This window comes from Poecilia latipinna, unplaced genomic scaffold (genome assembly GCF_001443285.1).
Source record: "Poecilia latipinna isolate Pla-1442-1.1 unplaced genomic scaffold, P_latipinna-1.0 Scaffold391, whole genome shotgun sequence".
NCBI lineage: Eukaryota > Metazoa > Chordata > Actinopteri > Cyprinodontiformes > Poeciliidae > Poecilia > Poecilia latipinna.
Genome location: NW_015113007.1, coordinates 275,368 through 285,656, shown reverse-complemented (window position 1 = coordinate 285,656; position 10,289 = coordinate 275,368). Strand labels below are relative to the sequence as shown.

General features: G+C 39.9%; 1 protein-coding gene and 1 long non-coding RNA gene across 3 annotated transcripts in view; one reads left to right on the top strand and one right to left on the bottom strand.

The window, feature by feature from the left end:
- LOC106950313 (uncharacterized) overlaps positions 1–2,327 on the top strand; it is a 12,247-nt gene extending 9,920 nt beyond the window's left edge. For both annotated transcript variants that reach the window (XR_001425587.1, XR_001425586.1), the window contains exon 2: positions 1,896–2,327. This is a non-coding gene — a long non-coding RNA (uncharacterized LOC106950313). The remainder of the gene's footprint in view (positions 1–1,895) is intronic.
- Positions 2,328–3,052: 725 nt separating this feature from the next.
- The window catches only part of asmtl (acetylserotonin O-methyltransferase-like), a 17,455-nt gene continuing 10,218 nt past the window's right edge, over positions 3,053–10,289 (bottom strand). The window contains exons 7-15 of the mRNA XM_015037083.1: positions 10,000–10,108; positions 8,241–8,505; positions 7,970–8,164; positions 5,414–5,576; positions 4,545–4,738; positions 4,318–4,429; positions 4,088–4,228; positions 3,854–3,976; positions 3,053–3,562 (exon numbers count right to left, since the gene is read on the bottom strand). Of these exons, the coding sequence (XP_014892569.1) occupies positions 3,357–3,562; positions 3,854–3,976; positions 4,088–4,228; positions 4,318–4,429; positions 4,545–4,738; positions 5,414–5,576; positions 7,970–8,164; positions 8,241–8,505; positions 10,000–10,108 (1,508 nt within the window). The 3' untranslated portion in view covers positions 3,053–3,356. The remainder of the gene's footprint in view (positions 3,563–3,853; positions 3,977–4,087; positions 4,229–4,317; positions 4,430–4,544; positions 4,739–5,413; positions 5,577–7,969; positions 8,165–8,240; positions 8,506–9,999; positions 10,109–10,289) is intronic.

The following is a 10,289-nucleotide window of genomic DNA, read 5'->3' as shown; positions in this document are numbered from 1 at the left end:
GCCCCTAAAAAAAAAAAAAAAACAAAAATAATTATTTAATTAAATTTTTTTTTATGGCTAGTAATCAAAGCCCCTAAAAAAAAAAAAAAAACAAAAATAATTATTTAATTAAATTTTTTTTTATGGCTAGTAATCAAAGCCCCTAAAAAAAAAAAAAAAAAAAAGGTAGCGTTAACGCTGTGGATGTTTTATTTAGCCAACGTTGCCCTCAAGTGGCGTCTTTGCAAATTGCACAACATTTCAATTTGATGTCAAAAAACAAACATAATAAATCTAAACCCTTGCTCTTGGTACTATCTAAAAGGTTCTGATCACATCATTCATGATAAATGTAAGTTTGCTTTCATAACTGCTCTATTACTACGCGCAGGACATGTTATCGCTGGCCGCTCTGCAACACGCAGCCAAGCCAGTTCACAAACTCGCCTTATCCTCTCTATCAACATGTGGAAGTGCTTTAAGGCCCCTATCTGCTAGCAGCAAATGGTCTTAAATCAGTCATTTTAATATCAAAGCACTTAACACTAGAATGATGATTACTTGCAGGTGGATAGCCATGCTGCTTGTCAGGACTGCATTTGAAGAAAATGACTGAGCTCTTATCCGACACGTACAGTACAGCCAGCGCTCAATACGCAAGATCACATTACAGAAGATTACTTTGGAGTTTCAGCAATTTTCCCAAATTACACTGGCCTTTGGTCTCCGCTAAACTTGATTGACTTGAATGGTTTTCATTAGGACGCGCAGCAGTGTGTTTGCTGTTGATGCCGGCACACGAGAGGAGAGGCATTTTTGGAGGGTGAAGCGGGTCCAGCTGCCGGGACACTCAAGAGTGGACAGATATGCAAAATACCCTTTCTTGGAAATGCTTCATCGTGTTTTCTTGGGGTTGGGGGGGCGGTGGAAACAGACTTTGCTTTGATTTGTGACGCTCATCTGTATTTCAAAGGCCTGAAATTTTCCCACAACATTTAACCCGTTTTGCTCTGGTTTCCTTTGATGTCCTTTAAAAGTGAGAAGCGACACGACCTCGAGTTGTTCCGAAAAGCATTGCAAACGTGATTTTTTTTTTTTTTTGTAATGGCCATGGTTGACATTGTCAATAAAAAAGAGAGAAAGGGGGAAAAAAAATAAAGCATCTTGTGAATTGCTTTGGTGTCATGTTTGAACTCGAGTCCCCCCTTCTCCTGTCTCTCCTTATCCACACACTGAAACCTGAGAAATGGAAATCAGTTGGATGTCACAGAGAGCCTGGATACGAAATGACAGGAAAATAGCAGTGAATAACATTGACCACCCTTCTTTACCCTCCTAGGAAAATACTTTAAAAAGCAATCCAAAATGATCCGCGTTGTTTATCAAAGCCAGTGATCCTCCCCGCGCTCCCTGCGGCTCTTTGGCTGCTTTAACTGCTGCCTCCAAACTGAAATCCAAGAAGAGGATCTGTAAGGAATTAGGGGATGGTGTCCTACCCCTTTACAGATTACAAGGCAGTGCTTCCAAACCAAATGCACACAATGCACATTAATATCCAACCTGGCAGCTTCAACCTCAATTCTGATAGTTCTCTGTCGTTCTTTATTAATTTGATCCCGGTAACAGATATGCAGACGTTGGAGGGTGGGGGGGGGGGATTATTCTCTGTCAATAGGGATCTCCATATGTTTCTTTGCTACTCTCAGGCAGATGCGGTGGTTTTTTAGCGCCATCTTGAGGAGATTACTTGATCCTGCAAGAAACTCACAAACCACACTTTGTATGGAGAGTTCAACTTTAGCAAGCTCGGACAGATGATGTGTTTTTGGAGCGATGAAGACTGAAAGACAAAGCAACGTCCTTTCTATGCTACATCAAAGCAGCAATTCTTATTTTATTTTTTTATGTTTCTGAAGATGTTCACAAGCGATGAGTCAATCGGCAGGAAGGATGTCAAACTGTGAAAGAGACGGTGTGGAGACAACATCCTGGTTCTCTGTGAGAAAAACAAGGAAGAGGACGATCAACTCCAGAAGGTCATGACCTGAATGCAAGTCCTTCACGTTAAGCAACCGTTCAATACAGAAGGAAGCTAACACAACCGTCGCTTCGGACACTTCTTTTTTTTTTTTTTTTTGCAGATTTGTTGTGGAGTGTGTTGAAGTACCGCTTCTCAGTGTGGAGCTCCAGCTGCACTATCCCATGCAACAGGGCCCTGCAGAGGATGTTCCAGTGATTGGTCAGAAACAGTCTCTTCAACATGGTCTACCTGAAGCTACCTGGCAACATCAAGTGAACAAAACTGCAGCAGTCAAGCCCCAAACTGCTACGCAGCTTATTTATTTGCACTTTATATCACTTTTTTTAATGTAACTGACGCTGCATTTCATGCCCTTAGCTGAGTGAGAGTGTGTGTGTCTCTGTGTTGCCCCTGTCCAGGGTGTACCCCACCTCTCACCCAATGTATGCTGGAGACAGGCGCCACCTCCCCAAGGACAAGTCTGTGTGGACGGCGGAAGTACAAAGTTGCAAAGGTCTAATATGGAGCTAAAATTGATTCTGTTGATATATTATTAAAAGTATAAAAAAAAAAAAAAACATTTGTAAATGTACCCCAACCACTTTTTTAATTTATATCCTGTTTACTTCACATGCAAACAAGATGTATGACAGTAATGTCATAGTAATAGCTGCAAACTGTCATTTCTGATGACAGCTCTGTTTTTAAAGTCCGAAGGCAAGAGCAGGATTTAACATCTCCAACATTAAATGTTTCTAACATTCCCCGCTTTGTCCTGAAAATTTTTAACAGTAACAAGTTAAAAAAATTTTACTTGGCAAAATGTGTGCCCTCCATTCATATTATATTATTAATTATTCTAATACTAAGTATTTTCAATTATGCAACATGTTGCTCTAAAAACATTTAAGTGCAATACATTAATTCTACTGCTGTGCATTTCCCAACCTTATTTCTGACATAAGGTAATTTTACATTATTATTTAATCAAAACAAATATTACTTCCAGCAGATATAGTTGTGAAGAGACTCATTATGTAACAAAACGTTTGATGAATAATTTGAATTTTCAAAGTCTGGATAAAGTTACTAGATTTAGGAAAGTGTTACATGCAGCTGTTAAATGTCTTCATTTTAGAGTTGGCATAACAGAACAATCTTAATTCAATAATCTTCAGAATAGTGCAAAATCTGACATCCTGTACATAAAGAGTTCAGCCTGAAATAAGGACATCTTTCACTTATTTTCATATTTAACAAAAACAAAAGTTAGTGTTTAATATTGGCAAAGTTCAACAACATCCTTCATCATAACCAACATCACAAAGCTCTAAATGTAGGTAAGGGTGCAAGTCTGCTACGCCTTGGTGCAGAGCATTGCATCCAGAAGGTTGTTCGTGTGCTTCACTTGTGCCGTTATGAAACCGTGACCCTTCAAAAGCCGACTGTACTCCGCCGCACTCCGCTGCTTCCCCTCGCTCATGCTGAGAGCCTGCAGCAGCCCTCGGCTCGGGCCGCTTCTGTTTTCATCCAGAAAGATCTCGCTCAGCAGGAGGCCACAGCCTGGCGGCAGAAAGTATATGCAAACATGCAACGTTAAGAGCACGAACAGAAAGAATAAATCACCGTATAAGCGAGCAGGCGCTTTGGCTCGGCTGTTTCCTCGCACAGGTCTCACAGAGAGCCCCGCGCTGCTCCTTTATGCTAACAAAGCAGCAGTTGATTTTTTTGATTTTATATTCCAACAACACTCGGCTTAGTGCTTCTAATTGTTTTTAACAGTCTAACAACATTAAATACAAAGAAACTATACACAATTTGCCTTTTTTTCTTAATTATTTTTAGCTTTTATACCTGGAGTGCACGCATCTGAAATTCTCCTCAGCAGAATATGCAGCTTCTCGTCGCTCAGATCATGGAGAATCCTCACCAGGATGTACAAGTCCGCTTTAGGCAACTCGTCCTTCAAGAAGTCTCCTGTCCGAACAGCAGGGAAACGGGGAATTTACAGTGCAAATGAGAGCTCTGGCTCCATCACTACATCACTACGACATCTAGTAACTGAAAACAACATGATTGACAACTAACCAGCTTTGAAAGTGACCCTTTTGTCTGCGTGCTGCCGCTGAAACGGCCCACTCATCTCCACAACGGCAGGCAAGTCAAGCACAGCCACAGACAGGTTGGGGTGGGTTTTAGTCAACTCGTACGCGAAGGCGCCGGTGCATCCTGGCAAAACCGATAAAATTGTAAGCGGACGAACGTTTTCTCATTGGGAAAAACGGCGAGCTCATTTTCCTCGTCCCTTCATTTCTTACCGCCCACGTCGCAGGCCGTTTTGTAGCTGGATAGGTCAAAGGCCGTCGCCACGGCCGCAGCTGCCACTTTAGCAGAGCTGTGCATGGCATGCATGAATCTCAGCTTGGCTTCCTATAAAAAAAAAAAAAAAAAAAGACGAGCGGTATGGTATATCAATGCGGTAAGCTTTTTGCAGAAAGTTTCATCTACACCGCATCAATCAGATAGTGAACTGCAAGATGATCACCTGACAAATCTCTGTAGATGCCTTGACCTTCCCACGCTGGCTAGTTCCCTCCCGCACCGCGCTTTCGAGGTGAGAGAAAACAGGCCACAATGTGTCATTACAGTGAAGAATGTAGGCGTTCAGCGAGAAACGAGAATCTGAGCGCAGGAAACACGAAGCCACGTCCGCGTTCTCAAATCCAGGTTTTGGGCGTCCTGCTCAAACAAACAATAACAAAAACAAATATATATATATCTCAAAATATCATCGAAACATAAATTCCGAAATTAATTTCCATCAATGAAACTTAGATGCAGATTTATTACACACAGAGTAACTTATTTTAGTAAGTTGCGGCCCTAAATAGGGCGACGTGTGGTTGCTCTTTTAAGTGTTCACAACCGATGGAGTCCACGCCTTCTGAATGCGGTTCATACTCCTCTCAAAGCAGGTGTCCTCTCTGCATCTTATGTGTGCCTTTTTCGACCACACTTTTTCCATCCACTCAATTTTCCATTATGCAAACGTTGGCATGGCACTCTGATCTATAGTAATCTTCTACAGATCAGCTTTCATAGATTACCCTCCGTTTGAAGGATTTGATTGTTTTTTGTGCGATATTCAAATTTTCTAAGAAGCCTAATATTTGAGTGTTTATCAACTGTGAGGAATAAATACATCCTTACTGGAGCAGGTTGATAGGGATTGTCGTCTTAGATAAAAACAACAGAAAAAAAAAAACAACAAAAAAAAACATTTGAGATACATCACTGTGTTAAATTAATCTAGATAACATATGCTTTTTGAACTAAATTAGCCAATTTAGCCATTTTAAACCTAATAAGTGAAGCTGCTTAGGGAATAAAAACAGCGTCAGAGGAATGACTAACTTGTATCTCTGGTCTTCAGCAGCCCCAGTGACACACAAGCTTCCAGCAGCGTCTCTGTCCCCTTCACAGAGGCTTTGATCTCCTGGGCTATCTGCTCTGCGTCCAGCCCAGGCTTCTTGTGCAGAACGTCAAACAGGCAGAACTTCGATGCCGTGAACAGCGCCTGGAACATTTTCGGGAGATACAGCAACGATGCACGAGATGTAATCATATTAAGGCGAAAAGATCTACAGATAAATTAAGAAGCGCACTTTCAAAATGATACTCAGCAAAAATGACACACAAAAAAAAAAAAAAGGCAAAAACAGATGACGCCAAAACAAGAGCAGGAACAGGCACGGACTGAAGATCCGCCAACCCTCCTCCTGCAGCAGCAATATTATCGAGAATCTTGCTTTAAATAAAAAAATGCAATTGATGAACAGCATCGATAAATCAGACACTGACGTCTCAGTCAAATTAAACTTATTTGTTGGATTAATACCTTTTAGAAACTCCTGATGAAAATGTTTCCACAGAAAAAACAAAGATGCTGGGTCACGAAAATAATAGGCAGTGATTATCAGGCGATAAAAAAAGTGATAAAAATAAATAAAAACATTAGCATCTTTGTGCTGCTCTGTTAATTTCAGCATTTTTTATTCTTCGTGTTCTTTTTTCACAGCTTGCATGTTAGCATAAATAATTAAGCTGCAAGAGTTTTTCCAGCAGAACACTTTTAAATAATGAAGCGCTGATTAATCAGAGTCATGGTTAATGTTTAAATTATTTAATTGAACACAATGAAGAAAAAGAAAGCAACCAGAATACTACAGCAAGTGGGATATTGTTATCCATTATTTTTTTTAAATGATATAGGACTTTGCAAAAAAAAAAAAAAAAAAGAAAGAAACTGTAAAATTCATATCCAAAGTAAGAAATTGTCAACCCCCAATATTCAAGAAATGTTTTGTGACAGGGAAGAGGGTTGTAATTTAAGAAAAAGGAAAATAAATAAATAAAAAAAACTCAATGTATTAGAGCAACCAAAAAGAGTCAGTGGGTGAGCTAGACTTACGGAAGAGATTAACAAATTCACACCAGCTTAAAAAAAAAATTATACAAAACGGAAACGAGTGGAAAATATACTGTGTCAGTTAATCAGCCGGTGATTTAAATTAGCAAAAATTTTCCATGACCGTAAAGTCAAACACAGAAAAATGATTACGAAGGCATCAAAGCTAAAACGTCCCACTTACTGAAGTCTTTCAACAAACCAGCAAAGGGCGTGTTCTTTGACGCCCCTTTGGGTGTACGGAGCGAAAAAAATCAGATAAAGAATTTTAATGCCAAGTGTGAACAAACAAGCTTAACACTGTCCACTTTTTGCATGAATTTGCAAGAACAAGTAAGAAAAAAAAAAAAAAGGCTTGAAATGGGCCCCAGTTCAAGTTGTACCGTGCCTCTTTTCCAATGCACTGGACTATTTAAGCTCAAGCTCGAGTTGCAAAATGCAATAAATAAATAAACGTTTGTATGCATTGCTTTGGCTTTAACTTCACAACAGAACCGTATAAAAGCAAAAAAAAAAACAAAAAAAAGGTGTAATCTGCTCACTAGCTGCGAGCTTCCAGAGCACCAATCAAGCCATAGATGGTATAATTAGATATGCAAGGTAAGTAAGAGATTGTGTGATGTTAACAAGGTGATGCACAGTGTAAAAAAAAACAAAGTTTTTAAAAGAGCCCCCTAACAGAAAGTGAGAACCAGAGAAACAGGCGTGATCTGTTGAAAGCATGAGAGTTTTTAATGTAGGCTGCCAGGAAGCAGAAAAATGACTGTGTGACTGCGGAGGTGTCAAGTAAATCTTTGACATAAGAAAGCAGCACTGATTGAGTGACATACTTCTACAAACCTACACCAATGACATGAACCACATTTTGGAAACACCATAAATCAAGTCATAACTGCCACACTGAAAGAGATCAAAAGCAAAAACGAAGCACCATTTGATGAAAGAAGTGAGAGATGAGATTGATGCAACGTGAAAAAAAAAAATCATTTTGTGGGAACCAGTGTTACAGCAAGCGCTCTATAGAAAGCAAAAGAGAAAGAATTGTGCAAATCTGTAGGGGGAATTCTGAAACATTTTACAAGAACGATGATTTATTTTTTTTTTTCCCACATTGTCATCCTCTTTGAAAAACCCAAAATATTTCACTTACTCATCAAGAAACGTAAAGATATCAATCTCAGCTGTGTTTTATCACCGTGAGCATGTTTTGATGGGCACAATGAAGTTGCCAGGAAACTTAGAAAAAAAAAAAAAAAAAAAAAAAAACAGGAAGCAGTGCAACTAAAAAAAAAAATAAGTGCAAAAGTGCAACTTGTAAACCACATTTTAGCACCTGGCTCAACGTTCTCACCAAAACGGCAACGTTTTGCTTTAATATTAGAACAAATTTGTAAAAAAAAAAAAAAAAAGAATAAAACATGACCGATAGTCCTTACTGCATAGAGATTCTCAATAAAAACTGTAAGCTAAAAGATAAAATTAATGCTGGAAACTCCTGTTACCTTTGAGGCTTTGAATCCGTCCATTAGCTCATAAATCAGCTCCAAGTCTCCTTTTTGAGGCTCGCTGTGATCAATGACGGCTCCCTCTCTACTCCTCAATATGGCAGTTTCAGAATTATGAAGCTTGATCTCTCCAGCATCCTGTTTCGACAAACTATTGATGTTTGCCTCACTTTCTCTGTCTTTCTTTTTCACCTGTAAGAAACAGGGTTTCTGTAGCAAAATCAACTAAAGACCGACAGCATTTGATCACACAGCAGCGTTGACGAACCTTATGAAGCGGGCTGGCCGAAGGGCTGCTGGGTCTGGGGATGGATGTGGAGGTGTCTTTCTGCTCAATTAGAATCGGGGTGGAATGACTGTCATAGACAGACTCGGTTTTCTCAGGGTTGATGAAAGAACAGTGGTTGTACATCATGTCTAATTGTTTGCAGAAGTGGTTGAGGGGAAACCCGACAACGTTTAAGAAGTCTCCGTGGACGTACTCCACCAGCATGCCACCCAGAGCTTGAATGCCGTAGCCGCCAGCTTTGTCCCTGACACACACAGAAAACATTTTACTTTACAGTATCACATAGACTGAAAGCAGTAATATATGACGAGAGAGAGTGTGTGTTGGAAAACTAGCAATGCACACTACCCTCAAAAGGCTTGTCCAGGGTGAAACATGGTGGTGGCAGCATCGTTCTATGTAGGTAAGGTAATTTTATTTATATAGCTCATTTTCAGCAACAAGGCAATTCAAAGTGCCTTGTTGTAGAATGCTTTCCTTCAGTAAGAACATGGAAGCTGGTCAGACTTGCTTCAGGCAATCCTGAAGGAAACCCTGGAAAGCAATCACTGTCCCCTGGATAGCAATCACTGCCATCTTCACAGATTTTCTTCAGCTTTGCCATGATGAGTCAAACTCTGTCTTAAACATACGGCGGTAAACCCCGAACTACTGAGATGAAACTCGAACGCTTCAATAGAAACTCTGAGATGAGTTCGATGAGCTCTTTTGGATGAGTTCCAAAAGAGCTCATCTTTTGGTCTAGATGAGCTCTAGACTAAAAGCAAATGTATCCCTTGGAGTGGCCCAGGCAAAGTCCAGATATAAATCTGATTAAAAATCTGTGGCAGGACTCGGGAGTTGATGTTCACGAATGCTCCCCCCCCCCAATCTACTCTGACTCATTTCAGCTTTCTTGCAAAAAGGAAATGCCACGTAAAAATCTACATGCAAAACTTGAAATGTTTAGGGTCAGTTTCGGCCTCGAGCAGAGCATCTAAAGTGTGTTGGTGTCTTCTGAACGAGACGATGGTTGGACGAAGCGGGTGATGGACTGACAGGTTGAGGTTTTGTTTGCAGCAGTACTTGACGTTAATCTGATCTCCTGTGGTGAAGAAGGTGCTTTCAATTTACATCTACGGTCCGACTCTCACAGATGGTTATGAGGCGCAAATCATAACTGAAAGAAAGATATGTTGGAGACAAGCAGCCGAAATGAGTTTCTTCCAGTGGGTTGCCTGATTCAGCTCTAGAGAAAAAGTGTGAGAAGTTCCATCATTAGGCGAGAGCTCAAGAAGTGGAGAATCATCAAACAGAGCTGACGATTCTCCGCATGGGAAAGCATCAGTCAAGGTAGTTCAGGAATCTCATCAGGATGGACCTGGGCGCCTCTCTTTGGAGGTTTTCTAGGTTTGTCCCATCAGGAGGAAACCTAAAACTTGCTGGAGGGATTATATAGTCCATTTGGCCAGGGAATGCTGTGCTTAGGAGGAGAGGTTCTGGGTTCCCTCTTGGTCCTGTTGCCCTTGTGACCCAGTTAGTTTCAGATAACTGATTGGTGGATGGGATGATGGAAAAACCTTGCCAAATCAAACGAGGTGGACACAGCCTTAACAAATTTCAAAGTCCAGAAACAGGCGAGTTCATGCACCTCATAGTGAGTAAAAAAAAAGAAAAGAAAAAGATGGACTGTGATGTTACCACACAGACTGAGTAGATATTACATACCGACTCCCAAAGTTCAAATTTCTATACTCACATGGGCTCACCACTATTGATGTACTCCCATAGCATATCTTGTGAGAGATCTGCAAACTTAACCTTTGTTTCTTCATAGAAGTCTATCAACTGGTAGTCCACTTCATCATCTGGGAGGGGAGCAGGAAAAGTTCAAACATTACTTTTAAATTAACAAAAATTGATTTCAAAGTTACAAATAAAAAAAATCTCCTCAATTAGATATATATATATATATATATATATATATATATATATATATATATATATATATATATATTTTTGATATATATAAGAAAAAAAACAAAAATA